Source organism: Agelaius phoeniceus, chromosome 6 (assembly GCF_051311805.1).
Source record: "Agelaius phoeniceus isolate bAgePho1 chromosome 6, bAgePho1.hap1, whole genome shotgun sequence".
In the NCBI taxonomy this organism is placed as follows: Eukaryota; Metazoa; Chordata; class Aves; order Passeriformes; family Icteridae; genus Agelaius; species Agelaius phoeniceus.
Window position 1 is genome coordinate 8,997,489 of NC_135270.1, and position 23,496 is coordinate 9,020,984.

The following is a 23,496-nucleotide window of genomic DNA, read 5'->3' on the forward strand; positions in this document are numbered from 1 at the left end:
TCCCTGTTCCCGTGGCTCTGGGCTTTCCAGCTGGCTTTCCCTGGGATAAACCAGCCTGGTCAGCAGCACAGACAGCACCCAGAGGATGATCTCTGCTGCGGGTGGCTCTGTCCCCAAGGGCGGCAGAACAGCACCAAGGTCAGAGGCTGGAGCTGTGCCCACAGGACAGAACCAAAGGTGTGTCCAGGGTCTGCTCCAAATGCACAGAGAGGGGAGGAATTGGCCTCTGGAAGAAAACTCCTTTCCTAGGAATTGAAAACTAGCTTCAGGGAGTCACCTGCCCTTGCTTTGTGCCCTGTTTGTGATGCAGAAAATGAGAGATTTCAAATGACCTCAGGTGAAGTGTGCACCTGTAAATGTTCTGTTGCTGGGGCACCCAAAGTCTGACAGGTCAGCCAGCTGAACCTACAGAATGCAGCACACACTAAAGCTGACACCCACTGCTTTGGAAGGAAAGAAAACTGCTGAGACAGAGCAAATGGAGAGATGGGATGCAGCACAGCTTGGAAAAGAATTCTAAACACAACAGTATTTCTCTGCACTATTTGACTATGCCCAGATAAAAACGAAGTGATTGCTGTTCACTTGTCCGCACTGTGACAAGTAAATGGTAAGTGATAAATACATCAATAACAGAAATGAGAAAATGAGAAGTGAATTCTGTCTCAGTCCCCTTTCTGTCTGATCTCTTGGAGCTCTCACCTCGCCCTTGCCACTGCAGGTCTGACCCCAAAGGAGACCCCAAGCTGCAGCACAGGGTCACAACAAAAGGACAGAAGAATGACAGAGCCCCAGCAGTTCCTCACTCGGGGTTTTCTAGGGGTGGATTGGGTAGGGAGAGCCAGGCTTGGCCATTCCCTGCACCCAGCAGGGAATGCTCAGAGACATTCAGGTAACAGGAGAGCACCAGTGGAAAAGAACCCATTAAAACATGAGGTAGATTTTGAGGTTTCTGTATATTGTATTCTCTTCAGATTTCCAAAGCAAACAGGTACACGGCGACATTGATTCCAGTACAGGTTTAAGCACATGCAACACTGGTGTCCTATCTGTACATTGTTTTCTAAGGCTGCCCAAGGACCTTTACATTGAAAGCGTACAAGAACTCACACACACGTGCACGGATTCCTCCTGGCATCAGTCCTGAGGAAAAAAACAACTGGAATTTTATTGGAGAAACCAAACTTCAGCACTGCAAGCACATCAGGGCAATGCCCCCCAGCTGTTCTGAACTGCTTCCTAACCTCAAAACTCTTTTTTATTTTTATTTTTATTTTTTTTCACAATTTGGAGCTGAACAGGCTGTTGTTCATCAGGTTGTAGTGTCAGAAATGGTTCAAAACAGTCCAAGGTTTACAGTACTGGAGACAAAACCTATATTCCCATCAAAAACCATGCCGGATGCAAATGAAGTATCACATGGAGATGCTGACGTTCAAAACAGAAAACTGAGAAAACATAAGCACAGAGAGACCAGAAAACACATTAAAGACTTCTCATTCATGTATAATTTGTGTAATTATACAGTCAGCCTTTCTGTAAAATAGTAAAGGCCTAAATACTCAGGCCAACCTAAATAACAACAGTACAAAATTTTCTAAAACGGCTTCTTGTAGAAAGAATGACAGTAGTTGAAAGTAAATAAATAAATAAATATTTTTAAAGGTCTGATATTGCTCTGAGACAGTGTCCATTAGGTTCCACTAGATGTCAGTGGCACAGAACCAGTTTGTGGCAGACTTAATGGCATCGAGTCCACTTGGTTTATTTATTTATCATTATTACCTCGTCTGTGAAACACAGCCCATGTCAATTGTACCACCCACCCAGGATTTATGGCAGTGAACTGAACCCAAAATAACAGTCTCATCTCATTTCTTTTCCCCCTCTTGCTTGCCTGATTTGAATAGAAGACTTGAAATCAGGCTCACAATGCCAAAAAATGTGGCGAGATAAGGTCTGAGTCACTGCAGCTCCTCAGTGTTTCCTAAAGCAGTGACACAGAGCTCACTCCAACCCCAGCACTCTCTGTTTGTCAGGTACTGAACACCTTGAAGATAAAGCTTTTTATGTGAAATACAGTGTAGCTGATCCAGGTGGAAAATTATAAGGCACATACAATTTTTTTTTGTTGTTTTGTTTTTGTTTTGTTTTGTTTTTTAAAAAAAACACACATTCTGAAGCGTTGTTACAATCGTGCTACTCTGGGTGGCCCAGCCAAGGACAGAGGGGATGAAAGTCCACGAAATGCAGGAAAATACAGGAAAAAAAATACAGAAAAAAATACAGAAACCAAAGAATAAAGCAGAACACATTGATACACAATGACAGCAATGATCAACTCTTCTCATTTCTTTGGCCAACAAGCAGTGACAATTGCAAAGCATTCTTTGTTTTGCCCTGGAAATACCTGACTTTATTTGGATACACAGATGTTTGCCACAATACCTGAAATAAGTAAATTAAAAAAAAAACCCAAACAGGCTGGTTCTAGTTTATGTTTTTAACAAAACAAAGCTGCCAAGTAATTGTTGTTGGGAAATCATGAGAGAAATAATAACAGGGGGCTACAAAAATGATGAGCTAGAATGACAGCTGAGAAGAGATTCATAGTTAAGGAACGTATGAAACCAAATCGCAACGGTTCTAGGCATTTATTCCAATATCTTAGAAAATAAAAATAAAAAATACTCTTCATTGCATCACCATTTAAAGACAGAAAAACAAATCTTTAACTTAAGCCAAAAGAAGATGAGAATTGTTTCCTGGTTTTTTGTTTTCTTTTCGTTTGGTTGGTTTGTTTTTTTTTTTCCATTTGCAGCCTTGTTTATTCACAGTACAAACAGAGCCCGCTGGTACAGATTTCAAAGTCACAAGATGCACAAAGTCGGACAAGGAGCGCTGTTCCCTCCTCCCCTCTTCACAGCTGCTCTGCCCCAGAGAAAACCCAGCCCCAAATGAAAATAAAATCCCTAAACCCCCACTTTTCAGTGCCTGTGAAATCGCAGAGCAGCAGCAGCACTGAAGCTTGGGGCTGTGCTTTGTTCCACCCGAACAAAGAACATTCCACGCATTTCGGAATTCCACCTTAAGGCAAAAAAAAAAAAAAAAAATTAAAAAAAAAAAAAATCAGGTAATGCAGTTTTCTACCTGTCCCCTTCAAAGTTTCCTGCTTTTCCAGATTTCAAGCGTGACCCCTGAAATTCAGTAAATGAACAGAACATCAGGCATAAGGAATGCTTTAACAAAAAAAAAAAAAGGAATAACCAGGAAATGCTTTTCCCAACAATAAATCAATAAATTTCCCTTAGTTCTATCTACATTTTGTTAAAGCATTTTATGCGGTTTCAATAACAAATTGCAAATATTTTTGGCAACTAATTTTTTTTTTCTTTTTTAATAAAAATCCAGACAGTGTTCTCTGTTTGCAATCAGAACCACACCCTTAGTGCAATATTATATTTATTTCTTACAGTAATTTTGGTTGCCATACAAGAGTATTAAGGATTGGGGAAAAGTGCAAGTTACAGGAGCTTGATTTTTTTTTTTTAATCAGTCGAAATAAGAGGAATTAAAGCACAAAAATTACAGCAACATAGATAACGTGAACACAAGTTGTTACACAAACTATAGCGAGAAACATATTAGTATCTAGAAAAGAAAAGAAAAAATGTAATGGAAAAATTATCAATATTTGTGGCTCATACACATAATCATCGCCAGATCAACTGGGTAATGCTTTCTAAGAACGGAGAGGAAAAGAAAAAAAAAAAATCACTATTTTTTTATTAACTTAAGTACCACAAATAATTAACTTCTTTGTGATATGTAAATTCTGTAAATCAACAGTCACATCTAGTCATTTTATAATATATGAATTAAACTTAAAATGTTCTCAGACACCTAGGGCAAGGAGTCTGTGCAGTTATACACAATTTACATCTTGTAAGATTTTGGTATTGTATACACAAATATTACAGAAACTAGGCATGTAAATGCAATTTATTTAAATTACAGTATATAAACAAAAGTTGATCCTAAAACCCAGAATATCATAGATCTCTAATGACTTTGTTTTTTCACTATCAGAGTAGCATGAAAGAAATGGGTCTTCTCTCCTCCCCCCTGGTGAAAATACTCGGAGGCCACGGCGTTATCTGTTACTATTGCTTTCTTTTTTTTGTTTCAAACCACCCCTCAGAGCTGGAGACCGAACTCGACTTGGCAGAGGTGCATTCTGGTGGTCCAAGTAGGTCCCCTCAGGTCTCCTTACCTTTTTGCTTCATAGGACACAAGGTGAAAAATAAAACTATTCCCTTTCAGCTCTTTGACCTGCTCGATTTTGCACCTGCTCTTGGAGTACCTGAAGAGATGCCCGAGCAGGAGCCACACCTGTGTGAGGAAGGGACGGTCCCACCTGGGAGTTACTGGGTGTGTCAGCCTTGCTCAGGGCAAGTTCAACCAACCAGAAGAAGGTTGTGATCCAAAAAAAGCAGCTTTAAAAGTCAACTTCTATGTTGGTTTTTTTTTTTTTTTCTTTTACTACTGTATTTATTTCCTAATGTATTTCTGGCACGTGTTATAGAGGTAATAGCAACTGTACCCAAAGAAACAAACAAAAAAAAAATTAAAAAAAAAAAAAGAGAGAGCATGGCATCAGTGGTTTATTTACTGAATTCTGTCGTATCACCAAATGGAAGACAAAAGATGGCTAAATTACCTTTTCTTTTTTTTTTTTTTCTTTTTTTTTTTTTCACTTCTTAAAGTGTGTGATGGCCTCAAGTTGCCTGCATCGACCTATCTGAGTGGAACTGCCATTTTCTACACCTCCCATGGAAAAACTCAGCACTCCTCGACAGCAAAACAGCCTCAGTGCTTCGTTTTTGTGACAAGGTTCCTTGGAACTCCCCAGATACAAACAGAGTGCAGTAACAGATGTTAAGTCAAGAGATTTGCTGTTCCATAAAGGGGGCAGGAGGCTTAAATAAGTTGATTTTTATGAGTTTCCAATGCGTTGGTAACTGTAACCACTTTTGAAGAAATATTCATCCTCCTCTGTAGAAGTTCTAGCAAAGATAGAAAATATAACACAGCTCTGCTGGTTCAGATGCATCCAAATGAGGTTGATTTTAAAAAGGTCAAGACTTTATAATTATTCCACAGAAATAGTAGTAAACCACAAAAAGTTTTTTTTTTCTTTTTTTTTGTTTGTTTTTTTTCTGTTTTTAACTTCCTAGCACTGAAGTGGCACAAAGGCTGCCCAGTAGACCAGCCACTTATTTTCTTAAAATATTGTGCTTATAAACTATCTGTACAACTATTTAAACTTGCAGTAAAGAAAGATATTTAAAATGCTAAACTTTATGTACTCATACTAGGGCTGTTGCAGACCTAATTAGACACTTGTTTGTGAGCAAAAAATAATCACAATAATAAAAAAATTAGAGATAGGCTGGACCATATCAAGGACCATATCAAGGAAAGAAAGTTCAGGTACCTTGCAAAATGTAAGGGAACCTGAAAGTTTGGTAGGGAGGCAGTTTAGCCATCCACACCCAATTTACCCACCTTGAACATCTTGAATATTCTGTCCAGAAAGTCCTACAAAACTCACAGATATTCAGAGGTGTTAATTACAAGGGGGAGTTCAAACATGCAGAGAGAGACTTGTTAACTTGAAAGTTGAAAAAAATAATAATAACAATATTATTTTTTTTTTTAAAAAAAACAAAGCCGTGTGAACCAGCCATGGGTGTTTCTCCCCTGCTGACGGAAGTCTCCCGGAAAGTTCTGCCTGCCCCACTCCCAGCCCTGGATTCTGGCAGGGTGCTCCCACCTCTCGTGCCAAGGAATGGGCTGTGCCCAGCCCTCTGTCCCTGTCCAGAGCCAGTTCCTGCCAGCAGTGACAAAATGAGAGCCTGGATCCCTCCCCAGCCCTCACACCCCGAGACACTCGACAGCTCTTTCCAGCTTGGCATCACCTCTCTGCCTCCTCTCAAGGATCTGAAGCATTTCCATCCTAACAGGCTGAAATCCCTCTCTCACTTCAGATCCTGGCACACTTCCCACTGACTTCAATGGGAACATTCATCTCTCTTTTCCTTCCTTCTCAGCCTGCTGTTCAAAATACCCAGGCACTTACCACTCACTGAATTAAGCAGCACCTCCCAGGGCTCAGCCTCTCTCAGTGTCTCACTGTCAGGTCCCAAGCTGTGCCTGCACACCAAAGTTTGTCCTGGCTCGTGGAGTTCATATTTTGACTCAGCACCAGCTGAGCTGGTTGAGAACTGGTTGGTGGGGGGGGTCTCAGGTTCAAACTAGCTTCACTTTGCTGTACCTCTAAGTGTGGTCCCTCCTCAGCCTTTACTCAACATCTGCACCATCCTACAGGCCACGTCAATGGAGCGTGCACTGAACTTGTTCTGCCACCTTGGAAGAGTGCTAAATACCACTGCAGAAATAAAGAAATACTAGGTAAAACAGAGCAAGGTTACCATTGGACTGACCCCAGCAGAACAACCAGCTTCACTGCCAACAGATCAGGGAGCTATGCCAGTAAAAAAAGAGGAATACGAACTCCTGTGCCCGCCTCAATATCCCTGCTACTGATAAAACTGGGTTTGAGTGGTAATGGAGCAACCTGTCCTCTTAAAATGAACCAAGGGCTGGGGAAGGCAGCCTGCTTGGAGACTGAATGCCAAGGAGAGAATAAAATAAAATGCAATTTTTTTTTTCTGTCAGTCAAAGAAACCCTGAAATGTTTGCAATTTTAAAAGAAAATTGTCACACAACGGTCCCAGCCAAGGGCAGTATCAAGAGTTTTGAAGTTAACAATTGTCTCTCTCTCACATCTCCCCACAGCTTTGAAATAAAATGGCCCCACTTCTTTAGCATCTTTAGGTTTGTGTTTGGGCATGTAGCAGACAGTCTACATCTCCTGAGTACCAGGAATTCATCTGTTTTCCCCCTCCCCCCCAATTTTGCTGGCACTCGCAGACAGACAAGGCATTTGGGGTATGTCAGTACCAGCCCATCTCTAGTTATCAACAGAAGTTTGTGAGGCAAGATAGCTATTCTTATCTGTCCAGCAGCTGCTTCAAAGCTCTTTCTATGTTCATTCTGTGCCCAACTCTAGTCACTCCAAGGTCTATCAGATCTTCCTTCTGTAGATTTGGTAAATGTGTGCCATCTATTTCATTGTCCATAAATGTTTCTTTATGTTCACCTAAGTTTAGACTTTCCAACCAATCTGCCACATCTGGTTTAGTCCACAGGTGGACAGGCTTAGTTGTAAAAGGCTTATTTGAGATTGGCTGTTGTAATATGGAGGGAGAAGGAGACCTGCTGCGCCCTGTGGTCAAGCCAAATAAGTCCCCAGAAGGGGGCTGGCTGGGTAGGCTAAATACATCGGACAGAGTTGGAGAAGGAGATGAGGCTGAAGCAGAAGCAGTCAGAGGAGCAGGCAGGATGTCTTTATTAATCTCTGTTGGTGAAACCACAGGGCTGGGAGCGTGCCTTGCTCCTGAGGTCCTGCTGTCATAGTCTGGGGACCTGCTCTGCAGTGAGATCGGCTGGCTGGCTCCGGGTCGGACAGTGAAAGTGATTGTTGTACTTCGTGTACCTGAGACAGTACTCATGACTTCCGTGCTCCTGCAAGGGCAAACAGACAGGCACAGTTAGAGCTGCTGGCCACCAGCATGGCCCCACCAGCACGTGGTCATTACAGCATGGCAGTGCTTGGGGAGTTTCACATTTTAACTACAAGTACAGAAACAGTATCATCGACTCTTTCCCAGAAACCAGCACCAATGGTAAGCCATAGTTAAAGACAGAACATTTGCTTATGAGCAGTCCAGGAAAAAACATGCTTCCAGAGCATATTCTCTCCCTTTTTAATACCTGTTCCCAAATTAAATCAGAAGTGCTGAGTGGAACAAGCACACGAGCATTTTGTACTCTCAGCAAAGCACGACCAGGAGTTGACCTTCCCTTTGCTACGTGGAGGGTTGGAATCCTTTAGTTCTTCAGTTCTGGCTTTACACATAACATAGCCAATAATTGCAGTGGTGGAAAGTTTCAGGAATGCTGGATTTTGGATCTTTGGGCTTCACTCAGTGAATTTTGCAGCATGTTTGTAGTTTATAGAACAAGCTGCTCTTATTTCCCTTTCTATCCATGCTTTAAACATAAAACAATTCTTCTAAGGTGCCTAAAACATCTCAGTGTCTATTTCCTTCCACAGAGAAATTATACTCTGGCAGTTTCACCACAAAATTAAGGAGACAAAATTCTTTTTCCTGTGCATGACTGGAGGTGATGTAGCTGGGGTCAAGTTCTGCCTAAAGAAAATGAGTTTCAGATTAGGAATGAAGCAGGCATGAACCTCGCTGAGAGGCTCGCTCTGATGCCCAGCCTGACAGGGTGGGTGAAGGAACACGACCCTCTGCTTCTGCCTGCTGGCTACAGAAGCAAATTTAGAAGGTTTGGGTCTGTTCATGTCATCAAAGGCTTGACCCCACAGCCCTCACTCCCATGGGAAGAGCCTGCTGGTCAGCGTGCACACTTCAGGACACTCCACAGAGCCCTTGCATGCCTGGAGCTCCAGAGTTCTTCACTTCAGAAATAACCTGCCAACTGGGAAAACCTTCAGACCACTAGTCTAAAGCACTTGCAGACCAAAGGATGAGTTTATTTATCCTGGGAGCAATGCCATGGAGTCCAGAGGATGATGTGGCTGATGCTGTACTGAGATTTGCTGTGCAGACCCTGACACAAGCCCTCTGTTCCTGAGTTCTGTTTTTGAGTGCCACACTGTCCCCAGGCCTGGCCTGTCCTGCCTGGGCAGGACTGAGGATGGCTTAGGTGCATGATGTCAGATGGAAATGCTCCCATGAACCCAGCACAGCATTAATTCTGCACTGCTGTGCAGAAAAGAACTGAAGGAGATGAAGGAAAATCAGGGTAATGGCAACATGGGGCAGTGCTACCAAAGGGGTTATTAATCCCTTCCTCCCCCACTGCAGCCCTGAGCTGGAGACAGTGATTCCCTGGCTGGCTGCTGCCTGTGGAGAGCCCTGAGAGTGTTCCCTGAATCACCCCTGGGGCTTTGGCCCTTCACACCAACCCAGAGCCCAGGGAGGTGCAGCTCTGCCACACTGACAGCTCGGCAGGTCCCCTTCAAATAAAGCTCCCTGTCATGAGGAGAGCACTGAGAATCACTTTTGGGAGAACCCACATCTAATTCACACCAACATTTGCACTGATTTCCCACAGGCTGCTCCATGGATTTCAATGGGAACAGGGGGATCTCTTTGGAAGATTGGTACTTCACTTAAAACCCAGTAGGAGCAATGCTTCCAGCACTTATGGCTTTGTAATTTAACACAGAAAGGAAACACTTGGCAAGGTTTTGAGTGCTCCCTGTGATGTTTTTGGCACCTAATGGCTTTCATTGTCTTCCAAGGCTGGAGCTAAGCATTCTTATAAATAAAAAGTCTGTGGCAAGAGACTATTAAATTCTACTAACCAAGGGGAACGAGTTATTTCCACCTCCTTTACCTTAGCGCTAGGAGTCTCACACTCATTACTAAGGCATGATATAATTTAAAACCAAGAAAAAGCCTTCTTTGAGAAAGGTTGGGGTAGTGCTATCCGAGGGATGGCAAGAATGAGCTTTGTATAAATAGGGAAATGAATCCCTGATCTTTACCTGCAATCACCCTTCTACTTAACTTTCCTGTCTTGCAAATACTAGAAATTAGGGTTTTGTATTTACACCCATTGTGGCAAGATCAAATGGATGATGAAAATACACCTTCTTTTATTCCAGGTGACGAAAGATAATTTCTACTGCTTGACTGACAGCTCCAGGCTCAGTGCTTTGCAACTCATTTTTGCTGCTTCTCCTTCAGACTGCTCCTCTTAAAGACTCCCTGCCCAGCCTTGTTCAAGAAATTAAATAAAGGATGTTAAGATAGAAGAAACAAACTCCCCAAAAATAAACTCTGTGCTCTCATTTGAAGTATTCCTTGGCTGGTGTTCCCTAACTTTCTCAGCCTCATGGGCAGGAATTGTCAGGGTGAGCAAAGCATCCCAGGCATCCTGGTCCTTTGCTTCCTGTCAGCCTGGATCAAAACATTGGCTTCACATGGCTGCAAGCAGCAGCAGGAGAGCTGAGAGCATCTGGCTTTTTCCAAGCCAGAGGTTCAGGGCTGATGATTATGAAAACAAAACTCTGAGATAGGGATAAGATTTTTTTAGCTGATTGCAGAGGTTTCAACACCAACTCAGTTCAGAGCCGTGTGAGTACTCAGATCTCATGGCATGGGCACAGCCCTGGTGAAGCTCAGGGAAGTCTGCCAGGCTTTCAGTTCCATGCCTTTCACTCCAAGATTACTTTCCCATGTTCTTTTCCCCCTTTTCCACCTGCCCTATCAACTACATTTTTTTGTGCTGCACTGTAATTGTAATCCAAGGGAAAAAAAACAAACCTAAGGATATTTATGTAACTCCTATGCATCCTAAATTATAATATATGACATCTCCCCACATGATCTGGGGTGCAGACACAGCCTTGAAACCATCATCTGTCTTGCATTTTATGGTTGGTTGGCAGCCTGGTCAATAAGGAGGGAGCAGGTTCCAGCTGGAGAGCAGGCAGGGTTTGTTGTGTTACGGGGTTTCCGGATCTTTAATCATTTTTAATCACAATTTCTTATGCCTTATTTGATCATCTGTTATCCTAAACATGTCAAATCCATATGAAACCTGCCAAACCCCAAACTTCATTAAAAAAAAAAAGGTGAAAAGTATGATAATTATTTTAAATAAATGTTGCTCTATTAGAATCAGCATATGGTGGTAATTTATAAACATTTGCTGCTGTGAGCCTGCACTGATTGCAATGCCCATTATGTTGCTTCATATTAAAATCAAAATATATAACCTATATGTCACAACCACATGGCCTCCAAGTATAAAAGCCATCAGCACAGCTTGTAGCCAAAAAATTCTTTTAAATTTTAAATTATATTTGCAAGATTCAAATTTACTGTTAACTTAATATCAGAGGCAAATCAGTGCAGCAGCTCCCATGGAAAAATAAGAACCCCATATCATTCTCAGCTCCTGGGAGCTGTTTTAGCCCAGAACTTTCCAGAAGACTTGCTGGTTCTGACACAGCTTTTCCATTGTATCAAAGGAAAACACTTTTAAAACCAAGAATGAAGAAGCTGTATAGGGGTGCTGCAAGAAATTAAATTCTTACAGATCTTGGAGGCCGCACAAACCCCAAACTTTGCCTTCACCTCTTAATTTTTTTACTCTGTTGTCAGAGGCAAATTGCATGGCAGGAAAGTAAGGCAAGAGCTGTGTGTTTTGGGGGCAGGTGCAGAACAAGGGCCGACGTGATGACTGGCAGGATGCAGAGCTCCTCACAAGGGCGTTGTTCCGGGGAGAAGAATTGAGAGATGCTCTGTGTCTGCTGCCAGGGAGGAACAGTCAGGAAGGGCTGTGGGAGTCTGTCTGTGCAGGAGCAGGAGTTTCCATGTGAAATGTCTGGAGAGCAGCAGGAAGGGGATGGTGCTAGGCCAGGAGGCAGCCTCAGCCCTCTCTGCTTGGATAACTGCAGGGGAAAGGGAAGCTGGAAGAGAACGGGGGGAATTCCACAGCTTTCAAGGACAAGACGACCACACAGGCTGGTTTGTCTTTACTTTTAGCCTCACACAGGTGTGTAAAACTGTATTAATCATCCCTCCCCACCCCTCCACCTCCCAAAATCTGGCAGAATCTGGCCATATCTGAAAAGTCCTGCCCCTTGTTTAGGTGCTCAGACACATTCAGGGATCTGGTCTTATGTGCTCATGTCAGCAACACATTTTCTGAGTACTCCTCTGATGAGTGTGGCTTTTATTTCACCTTGAGATGACATCCTAGGTCCCATTTTAGGATGGCTACCATTTCTGGATTAGGATGATCTAATCCACACTGCACTGTGAGAAACACAGTCACCACCAAAGTCACTGAAATGCAATAACAATGGGTGAGCATCAAAAAGCAGCAGAATGTACAACACAGAATAGTCCATGCTTTATGGTTGGCACTTACTTCATGGCACTTCAGCATGGCCCTCCTCTGACAACAGCAGTCATGACAGCAAATAAAAATGACAAAATGGAATGACTGAAACACTGCAGAAATCACTGACAAAGCAAGCAATCCTGTGAAATTGGCTGGCAAACAGTTAACAATGTGAAATGAGTCTAATGGGAGAGCAGCAAGTGAAAAACCAAGGCACTTATTTCATCCTCTGCCAAACCCAGACATCCTTTACCATAAACCAAACACAGGATCACTCCCTGTAAAGGACTCACCGCTAAGTTCTGTTCTACCTTACCTGCTTGTGGAAAAATAAAAGGAACTTCTCCAAATACTCATGAAAAAAACTAATTCACTGATGGCCAAAATCATTGGCCAGTTTCACTTTTAAAACTTGTTATTCCAGCACAGTGCAGGTTATTCTTCCTAGAGGACTCAGTTCCACAGCATCTTCCATAACTCCCACACTTATCATGAGTATTTCCCACCACCAGCAGTGATGCCAATGTGCCCCAGAGGTTGCAGGATTGTGCAAACAGAGCTGGACAAACACAGAAAAACTGGATGTGTTTCTCCCTCTGGCCAAGCCATGGATCATTTTGGTGTGGTGCTGGTGGGACAGCAGCAGGAGCTGCTGTTCATTACCCCTTATCAGTGCTCCAGAGGCACGAGGGAGGGAGGGAGGATGCTGTGTTCCCTGGGGCTGAGCTGTGTGTCCCTGGCAGCCCCCAGGTTTATCCTGCCTCAGCCACACTCAGGCCCTGGATCTCAGGGGCTGCCTCCTGATGTTGCCACAGGACTGCAGGGTCACAGCCAGAACAAACACTCCTCCTCTCTCCCAGTGAAAGCCCTGCTCTGCTCTTCTCCCTGTGCTTTCATCAGCTCCTTATAAAAGCCAGGGGCCTCTCAAGTGGATTTACAGCACTGCTGCATTTATTGTGGTTGACATGTCCTGTCCTCCTCGCCTGCAGGAGGACATGGATAAACCAGATTAAAACCTCTGTCACCACAACTGATGGCCATAATTCCTCAAAGTAAAAGGTGGCCAAAACTGGGAGTGGGATCTGGAGCTCTCTTCCTGAACCTCGTGATCAAACTCTTTAATTACACTTCAGTTAATACAAAGTAAGCAAGGGCATTCTCTCACTTCTTCCTCTTTTCCTTTCTCCTGCTGGGCTCCTTTTTCCTATCCCACAGGCTGGCCACTACCACTGAGGATGGAGGAGCAGATGGTTTCCAGCCAAGCGTTTCCATGCTCTATTTAAAAATCTTGAAGCTCGGCGTCTCCATAAGAACCACGGGAAAACTATAAATACACCATGGAAAATGATTGATAAACCAAGATGCAGAGAATAAAAGCAAGTTTAGGGTGGTCTCAATGTAATAATTCAGAAATGCTGTTCAGGACCATAGAATGATCTCTCCCTAATCCCCATTTATCAAAAACACACAAAGAAGGGGTTTTTATGTGTTACTGAAGCCAGTCATTACCCCACTGTCAGTAGTTTAATTCACCCCTGTGCCACCCTAACAGGGCAACTGCCTTCAGCGAGCCCCAGTTTTGCATCTACTGGCTGTGCAAAGAGAATTCCTAGTGGAATTTAGGATTCCAACCTAGCCTATAATTTCATGCATAGACCCATAAGCAGATACATATTTTTAATTTCATCAGGCTGCCTGTGCTGCGAACACCGCCCAAGCGAGCCTGTGAATGCTGTTCCTATTTATAACTCTTCCCAATCCTTCTCCTTGGCTGAAGGATAGGAACAGGCCCACTTATTATCACTGCTCTGTTTGTAGAGCTAACGAGTTGTTCTTTAATTCAGCAGAATCCCTGATTTTTCTGAGCCAAAATTCCTTGGTCCCTTTCTAATGCTACCTCACAGGGAAGGGCTGCAAGATCAACAATTGGTTGTTATAAGCTTTAGAGTATTAGGGGGGAAAAAATACCAAGGAACTCCAGGAATTTTACCTTTGAAATTTAAACATTAGCTTTTACACTTGAAATTTTCACAAGGTGGTATTCCTTGGTCATAATATTTGACAGCTTTGTAAAAAAATTGTGTCAGTCGTGCAGTTGGGCTAGAAAGGCTGTAATTTATTTAACTTTCAGAGAGATAAAGCTGGAGTAAAAGCAGTGAAGAAAACCCATGGGGCTTCTGATTCCACAAATGAACATCTCCACTTCCATCTCTCTGCCTTACCCTGGTTGAGATGAAAAGACTCTGCCTGCAGCACCTTCTCAAACACACTTCCAGCATCTGTAGATTGCTGGCTCTCTTCTGCTATCTCCTGGATTATTATTTGCTTAAAAAATAAATCCTTTCCTGGTGGTTTTAGCAGCTCCAATCCAGCTCATAATTAAGAAGCAATCACATCAGTCAGGAAAATGGCAGGAAACAAAACCCAGCCCTCTTGTCTCCTGTTCCCACTGGGAATGCTGTGGAGGTGTCGTTTTCTCCCACAGTCAAATGACAGCCAAGAGTTTTGCTGCTCTTTGCCACTGCCAACTCATCCCATTTATGCCCTCATAGCTCTTTGGGCTCAGCTACATCCCAGATCCTCTCTCCAGCTTGCAAAGATGAGTGTTTGTGTTTACTTTTCAGGGAAGAAGCAGGATTTCAGCCCCATTGAAATAATGCTTTGGGTGGGGATTTCCCCCCCTGCAGCTGAGCCTCTGTACTCCATCATGAAGATGCAGTAATTTGCCAAAGCTGAGTTAGAAAAATTAAAAAACCTCAAGGACAGAAAAAAAAACAACATAAATTTGTAACACTAAGTCAGCTCTTCCTCTAAAAGGTAACATATGGGGCTACTTCTGCTTACATAACAGTTTGCTTTCCTCTAGGGAAGTGCTATAGTTTTTCAAGTTTTCCCCAGCCTTTATACCTTTAAAAATGTATTTTCACAGAAAAAAAATATTTCAATTTACTTCTAGTTTTCATTTTCCTCTCAGTAATGAGAGTTCTTTTACATATTTACAGTGCATTGTAGTCGGTAGCCTTGGTTATTTTCTAATAAAATAGGGATGCTAAAGATCTCCACTGTAACCTGGAAGTACCTTTCAGTTTAAAAATAGAAGCTGATAAATAATGTTATACACATGAAGCTACAGACAACACGCTCATGGGGCTTAACAAGAAACATGATCAACATCTAGCAAAAATAATGTGGGGTTTTTTCATGTATGAAGGCTTTTCCTGCAGACCCAGCTCAATTTCTTCTCCGTTTAGTCAAGTGCCACTGAGAGGAATTCCAGAATTTCTGTGCTTTATTCCCATTTTTCAATTCTAAAAATTGAATTCCCTCACCATCACCAGTTTGATGACTTCCATCCTGCAGGAAATAATATCTAACTGTGTGATGCCAAGGCTGTGGATCACACTGTTTTCTGAATGAGCAATCTTTGCAATCAGCAAAGACACCCTTCCCTTAAAAACAAATTATCTTCATGCCTGCAAAGTACATCAGCTTTCCAAAGCTGATGCTATTTATTAACCACCAGAATAATTCTAATAAAATTGACTTAGGTGGCACCTTTTTTTAAAAATCTAAGCCAGCATGGTGTTTTTGCAAGAAGAAATACCTCAGTCTCCTATTGAAACATACAAAATTAGCTTTCTCTTTTTAATAATTGTGGATTTCAGGATATTATGTCCACATTTCATACAGATCTGGTTTAGTGATAACATGGACAGTGCAAAGTGATTTTTAATGAGCAATTCTCTGAAATACTTTATGATTAAGTAGATTAGGAGAGGTCTCAGCATGAATCAAATGAGACCACACAGTGAATGCAAAGCAACCCTTGGCAAAAACACTTTTTACCTGTTTGAAGCCAAAATACCTCATGAGACTGAAGAAAAATTAAATTATCACCCCATTTTAAAAGGGAAGAAACTAAAGAGAAAAAAAATTAAAGAGAGAAAAAAAAAATTAAAGAGAAATCTAAGAAATTCACATCAAAACAACAGAAAGGTATGTGCAAACCTTGAAGTTGAAGGCTGAGAAAGCTCTTGTCCTACTATGTAGGCAACACAAATGCTTGACAGTGTAAGAAATTCTTGTTTGACACAGATTATTTGTTAAGCAAATACAGAGTACACTTTTCTTTTATCTATGTGATTTACAGGAGAAGATAGCAAAGGGATGGCAAAAAAAAAAAAAAAAAGATCAAGCCTTTTTAGAAAATGATTTGGTTAATTACTTTTACCTTGTACTGAGACTCGCAGTTTTCGTTCCAGTTGGCGACTCCAATCCCTCCCCTGGCTTTGAGGATTTCTCTCTGTTCATTTGCTGGAGTATTGAGTTCAATTCACTAATGACATTAGCCTTGGGGCCTGAGAGAATCGGGCTTTTCACCTCTGGCACGTCCCCCCAAAGCTTGGATGTCCTTTGGGGGACAGCTTTCACCAGGTTGGGCTGGGCACTGATGGGAGGCGGGGGCGGAGCGGGAGGAGGGATCACAAAGCTGTCTACAGTTTCCTCGATCAGCGCGTCCTTGTAAAGTGCATTGCTTTTGTTGATTATGGGCTTCATTTTTGGCTTAGGAGGTACTGGGGGTTTGTCCACCAGAAATGTTTGCCCATCTGCATAGACTGTACAAGTATCCACGTTCTCCCCCCCTTCCGAGGATAAGGTAGAGATGCTGGACACCGTTGAGATAGTGCTGGTTGTCTCTAGGTGATGGTCACTGCTGCTCCGACTGTCAACCTCCTCGATCCCAGAGTCGGCGACGTTGTCGAAGCTGTCGGGGGGTGGCAGGAAGGATGCAGGCAAACAGTTTGAGAGACCCACTTGCTTTTTGCCGTCCAAGGAGTTTGCTGGCTGGCTGGGAGAAGGGGTGCCGTTCTTCCTCTGCGCCACCAGGTCTGTCAGCGCCGAGCCGGGCACCGCGCGGTCGTCGGGGATGTCGAAGCTGTTGGCAAACTCCAAGGGAGGGGGCAGCGGCTCAGTGAACAGGAACTCCTCGTCGATGTCCACTGAGGCCAGGGGCGGCGGGGGGATGCGGAAAGGCAGGATGACAGGGTCGTCCACAGAGCTGGCGGCCACGATGGTTTTGCAGGGAGAAGCTGGGGGCTCGGGTGCGGCAGGGACGCTCAGCTCGCTCTCCGCTTCCTCGCTGCCCTCCGGCCTCTCTGGCGGGGAGTTCTCCGGGCTCGGCTCCATCTCAGCTCCCTTTTCCTCCTCATCCTCGGGCATATCATCTGACTTCGCCGTATCCACTGTGTGCACCATCAACAAGCCAGCTGATTTTTGCTGCGAGGTATCCACGATGTTTATCAACATGTTCTTCTTCTCCTCAGCTTTCTTTTCTTTCCCTGCATCCATCTCGTACTTGTTCTCAGTCTCCTGCCGTCTCAACAGGCCGCGGGTATTTTGCCTGGTGACAGTGGCAGTAACAGGAAAAGTCGTTTCCATGTTGGGTCTCAGCTTGGTGTCGATGTAAAGCGGTTTGTTAAGGTCGGTTTTGACTGCGTCCCCTTTGCCTGGAATCTGCTGCGTCTGCTCTTTCATGGCTCTGTCCCTGGCAGAGAGCGCGAGGGCAAGTGGGGAGTTTGGATCCAGCAGCTTCCCTGTGACCGGGTGGACATAGCTATCCGAGCCGGGAGCACTCGTGGGCTTGGCTGCCACCATACTGTTGTCAGTGCCTTTCGTTTTGGACGGAGCGTTCAATGTCCTTGAGTCGCTCTGGCTGCTGGGCTCGCTGCTGTTAAAAAGGTTTTCGGGGGGCTCCCTGGGGGTGGGGATCGGAGATGGCGACATGAGCTGTCTGAAACCATCCTCGCCGCTGAACATCGCCTCCTCGGTGAACTTGGACTGCCTCATCCGTGGTGTCGGTGGGGTCAATCCAACGTCCTCGTCTCCCAGGTCTGTGGAGAGGAAGGCCGGGGAATTGCGCCTTGCCTCCAGCCTCTTTTCCCTGTCCCTCACGGCCCCTGCGATGGCTGCTGCGAACGGGCTGCTGACTCCCAGGCTGTCGTCAGGCCGAAGCTGTCCGGGCTGCTCCGAAGACTGAGGATCGATCTCCATGCTGCTCCCTTGGCTGCTTTTCCCGCTGCTGCTGGTGGATGGCTCTTTGACGATGATGGTTGGGATTGGAATAGAGCAGGTCTTTTCTGGACTGTCCTCCACATTGGACTGTTTCACCAGCATCCCCTTCCTCCTGGCTGGCTTGGCCGGCACGTAAACGGCTTTGCTGGCGATCTTCCCGACCTCGGAATAGGGGTTTTCTGGCATCTGGCCCCTCTTGCTCCTGAAATTGGCCTGAGCTGCGGCACTCCGGTTGTACAGGTCTTCCGAGTCCAGGGAGTACCGGTCCAGCTCCCGCCGGTAATAGATCCCTTTGTCCCTGATCATCGTCCCCACGCTCTCGGGCCGAACCAAAGAGATTTTTGCACCTGAATTCTGGTTAAATGGAGGTTTGATCGTTCCGTAGCTCCGGGAGGTCAGGGATTTGGGGGAGTTGTACAGAGAGGGGGAAGGTGGCGGTGGTGAGGGAGGTAAGGACTGTGGTGGTGGTGGGATATCTTCAGAGGTGTCAGGCATTGAAAGACTTCTGGTAAACTTCAGCATAGGAGGGGCCAGAAACTGCCGCTCTTCCTCTGTTATTCCTGAAAAATCAGAGAGTGCTTTTAAAACACTGCCACATCCACCAGGATCCCCCACGCCGTACTATTTCTACATCCAACCCAAAATTCCAGGGTGCATTCCCCACGGAATGGGGAGTATGCAAAATTCCAAAAGAGGCCTTTAGGTTGATTCCCACCATAATCATTCTTTCCTGTTGGACATCCCAGGTGCCAGGATTGAAAAGGATGTTATGGAATTTCAATTAAACTGATGCATAAGCAAATGTTTGGGGTTATTGTATCAGCAAGGTGGCTGTAGAAAAGCATATTTTCTTTGAAAACTATTGAACAGGGAAGATATTCTGTGCAGAGGAGCTGCTTCTGCCTTGCTCCAATACTCTACAATGCATATAATAAAACAACTCAGAAACTTAATGAATTTTTAAGATGCAATTGAAATTTAGCAAAGGGACTGTGAAGATCCTATTGGGAAAAAACCCCATCATGTTGCATTTCAAAAGATGACATTATATCATTACAAATATGGCTTTTAACATAAATAAACTGGGTAATACTGGGATAGTTTGGATGCTAATTTTACATCAGCATAATGCATTTCTAAATTGATAAAAGTCACTGCTAAAATTACTAACAAGAACAAAGAAAGCCAAATTTGGTCTGCTCTTTGTTTCTTTATTGTAATAACATCTATTGCCATAATTTGAAATGAAAAAAAAGGTGAATTTTAGTCAATTTGATCAACAGGATTTCTTTGTAAACTATACAGTATTACAATGCTTTCACTTCAATAACAAGGGAAAAAATGGATCATATTTTGCCTTAATGTTTTGCAAAAGTCTTGTACTGATCTTTTTTTTTTTGGTCCTTGTTATAGGGAACATTCTAAAGAAAAGAACCAAATTATAATTCCATACTTGCCAAATGTGGAAATCACATCACCTTACATACAAACTTCTTTTCTCATGAACTTTGTATAAAGATTAAACAGCAACTCACTGGGGTAAAGATGTTGGAGAAACACACTTTAGGAAAGAACCAAAGTTACCAAAAGTATGTCATTAATGAACAAAACCATACAAGAGAGGCATTTTACCTATAGATTTTTGTCTTCTCATTGTACCCCGAGGTATACCCAGAAAAGGACCTTGAGGGCTCCCTGGGACAGTGGGTGTCATCACAGCAATACCCTGTCTCTCATACATGGACTACAAAAGAGCAAACAGAAACCCCAACAGCATTAAAGCATGAAAGTCTCTCCCATGTGGAAATAATGCCTCATCCATTACCACTTTCACTGAGAATTCTTATGAAAATAATGGATCTGGGGTTATTTCTGGGGAGAAGGTGGAGAGAAGGGGAAGGCTGGGATTCGTTTAGACACTCATGAAAGGACAGCAGCTGTAAGTGGAATGTGTTGATATTATTTACAAGGCAACAGCTTAAGGTGGGTAATGGAAAAGTATGTCCAAAATGCAATAAAACCAGTTATTTTTTTTACCTGCAAAGTTTTGTAAGATTAAATTCTGCACTTGAATGATGCAATTTCAGAGTTCTGGCATTTAATTTTTAGTAGGTGCTATAGTATTAATGTCAATTATTCCCTTACAAAGCATTGGGCAATATTTAATCAAGGAATTAGACACATTAGTAGGAATAAAGCAGTGCTTTGTGGCTCCCACTCACATTCATATCTGAAGGAAAACATCTACTAGAAGGCCGCTGTTTTATAGTTGCCACTCTGGAGTCCACAGTTGCATTGTCTGCAATTCTTGATGGCTTGGAAACTGGCACTATTTCATCCACCTTATCTGTAATATAAAAGCATTCAGTAAAATAAATATCACTTGTTCAAAGAACTGGAAAAGTTAAGTATTGCAAGGTCAAAGGAAGAGATTTACTTTTCAAAAAAATGCAAAGAAAAAGTTTTTTTGGCATTTTAACAAGGCAACGCTTGAGCATCATAAGTCGTGCAAGCCGAGCACTTTTTATTGCTGCTACATAACATGCATGCTTTAGTTTTAAGCCTGCATGCATTTAATGTTTACTTAGTGTGACTCGAAAAACAATCCTCTTCTTCAAACCTTCAAAATGTGAAGGGAGAATATCTATATAGAAATGGAAAGAAGACCTTTAGAAATAGTGAATCCGTAGAGCACTGTTTCAAATAGAGATAAGCAGACTGTACTTAGTCATCAGAATTTTCAGTGATATTTTGGACAATAACAAGTACTCCAGAAGTGCTCTTTCATGCCTATGCTCCTTATATAATAACATCCTGATTTGTTCACACTCTTGGACTTGTAGGCTAGCACTGCTAACTGCATCCTTTGTTTAAGTGAAACTTTTATATGCATTTCTGTTGGTTTGGTTTTTTTAAATTTCTTTTAATAACTGGACAGTTTGGGAATGCATTTAGTCATGGTCAGAAGCAGACCAAAAATAGGCAAAGTCCAAATCTGAATGAGAACTTCAACATTTGGATTCGGGACTCTGATCTACTGCATGATGTGATGGGAAAATACAGGGATAAGTTTAATCAGGATATTCCAAAGCTGAGTGCTGGTGTTAGCCCCGTCTCCAACTTTGGTCACAAACAAGGTTCATCAGCATTAAATACAAAATGCTACTCCCTCACATGGAAGACCTTGAAGCACAGTATAATCCACTAATTATTGCCTGACAGCTCCTTTGCCCCTTCTACTGCTATGAAACCAAGGCACAGAGAAATTAAATCACTAGCCCAAGCCACCAGGAGAGTTTGAGTTTGGAATCTCTACCAGAATCCAAACGGGAATCACACCAACACCTTTCCTTGCTACGCCTTCCACTGCATTTGCTTGCCTGTATCATGTTCATTTAGTGTCTTTTCCTTTGAAGTTTCACCAAAACTAGGATTAGTTTCATAGCCTGTGGCATTTCTGTGAGTGGAACACCTCAGCCTGGCTCCTAGGCTTCCACAACACGAGTCAGAGCAATGCTACTTTTCAGCAATTAGCTCCATCTCCCAGATAACTCATTATTTGTCAAACAAGGATAGGTACTTCATTAGGATACTGCAGACTTGAAAAATCCCCAGGGTTTTGGTGATCTAGAGCTGGTGTTACTACCCCAAGTATTGTATTTAGGGATTTAAATTTTACCTCTCACGGGAGAGCAGCGCACTCAGAGCACTGGATATTGATATGGATGGGAATAAGGCAGGAGGAAAAGAGCTTTTGATCCCTCTAAACAGTAGATCTGGCTGATGCAAGGATGATATTTTAAACAGGAGAAGAAGAGAGGGAAGAACTTTTAGCCTTTGGGTTAGGAAGAAGGTTGTCCTAGAAGTGGATATTTCAGTGTCACAGAGGGTCAGGGAGCAGGCAGGAAAGGAAAGGCTGATCAGGACCAGTAGGCTGAACACTGCTGAGAACTGTCTCACAAGAGTAGTGTTGCTGTTTCTTTTCAACTGAAGTTAGCATTCAAGTCTTTTCATTGGTCTGCTTTTTTTATTTTTTCTTTTTTTTCTTTTTTTTTTTTTTCTTTTTTTATTGGTGGGGCTTAAATCATCCAGTGGAAGGAGAAAGGGAAAAAAATTCTTAAAATTGTCACATGTATTCAAAAATAAAAAACCAACTTTGTGTCACATTTCATAAGGCTTTTCATAAGGGGATCTATCACCAAGAGCTTCAACTGGGCAGAGATTTCCTCTTAAGGCTCTCCCACCCTTGTTCTCATCCCAGAAGCCAAACAACTAATCTTTGGGATACAGAAAGAAGGAAGCCTTGGAAATGGAAGCACTCAAAATCTGCACATGAGAAATAGAAATACACCACGTAAGAAGTGATCCCCTTTATTTTGAACAGACACATGTAGCCAGATACCCATTCAGACAACAAAAAGCTACAGGGAAAAAGTGATGAGGCCATGACAGACACTTGGAAAAGCATGAAAATTTTTGTTGGGGATGAAACATACATACCCTCCAACTGCACTGATTTTGCTAGACAATCCTAGAAGTCAGATCCTAATTTTGGATCTGACCAAAATATCAGTTGGTACCCATTCTTAAAACCATGAGGGAAAAAAACCCCTGGGTTTTTTGTGAGTTTATTGCAGGTTTCTTGTCTGTAGAGAGGTTTTCAGTCCTTCTCACCCTATGGCTGCTCCCATTTGCCACATTTAGCCAAAGCACCCAGAAATGGGAGAGGAGGGTGGGTTAAAGCTTGAGCTGCTTTGCAAGGAACCCTTTAGGGCTTCCTCGCGTGGCACTTCCAACGGCAGCACTGCACAGCTCTTTCTCTTGCTCTACTGCCTTTGGACCAGAAAGCAAAGGTAGAGTGGAACTTGTCATTTTGGAGCTACTACAGCAAAAAATGTGAGGCCACAGAAGCAGCCAGCACGTGGAGACTGATCCTAAATGGCAGCAGCTACATGGCGGGTCCTGTGGGAAATGTCAAAATCTGAACGCCTGGCCACGACTGCCCAACCCTGCCGGAGTGAAAGCACGACGTGAAACAAAAACATCCTCACTGCCCTATCAAACGTGCTCTTCAGGCCAAGGAAATGGACTGGCTGAACCACAGCTAGCCCCACTCAGACTCACCCCAGAGAGAGAAGACGTGTTGGGCCAAACCTCCACTCGCCTGTGCCTCGAGCTGTTTGTCTCCACAGCACCAGAGTGCAAACCCCTCCTGCATCCGAACCACACATTCCAAATATACTCCTACTTGAATAATTTGTCAGGCTCACTAATTAGCTCTCCTCCCAGTCTCCTTGTGAGCTCAAATACTCTACAGCATGCATTCCTTCATACCAACAAGAGGGG

The 23,496-nt window shown here is 43.3% G+C and overlaps 1 protein-coding gene across 8 annotated transcripts in view; it reads right to left on the minus strand.

Annotated features, from left to right (window-relative positions):
* Nucleotides 1-937: 937 nt before the first annotated feature.
* Nucleotides 938-23,496, minus strand: part of SHANK2 (SH3 and multiple ankyrin repeat domains 2) — a 250,193-nt gene continuing 227,634 nt past the window's right edge. For 5 of the 8 annotated variants that reach the window (XM_077179594.1, XM_077179592.1, XM_077179591.1 and 2 more), the window contains 4 exons: nucleotides 20,373-20,497; nucleotides 19,783-19,894; nucleotides 16,310-18,710; nucleotides 938-7,650 (listed from right to left, as the gene is read on the minus strand). In XM_077179594.1, the coding sequence (XP_077035709.1) occupies nucleotides 7,077-7,650; nucleotides 16,310-18,710; nucleotides 19,783-19,894; nucleotides 20,373-20,497 (3,212 nt within the window). In that variant the 3' untranslated portion in view covers nucleotides 938-7,076. Of the gene's footprint in view, nucleotides 7,651-16,309; nucleotides 18,711-19,782; nucleotides 19,895-20,372; nucleotides 20,498-20,734; nucleotides 20,795-23,496 lie in introns of all 8 variants that reach the window. The other 3 variants (XM_077179595.1, XM_077179597.1, XM_077179596.1) reach the window with 1 other exon arrangement.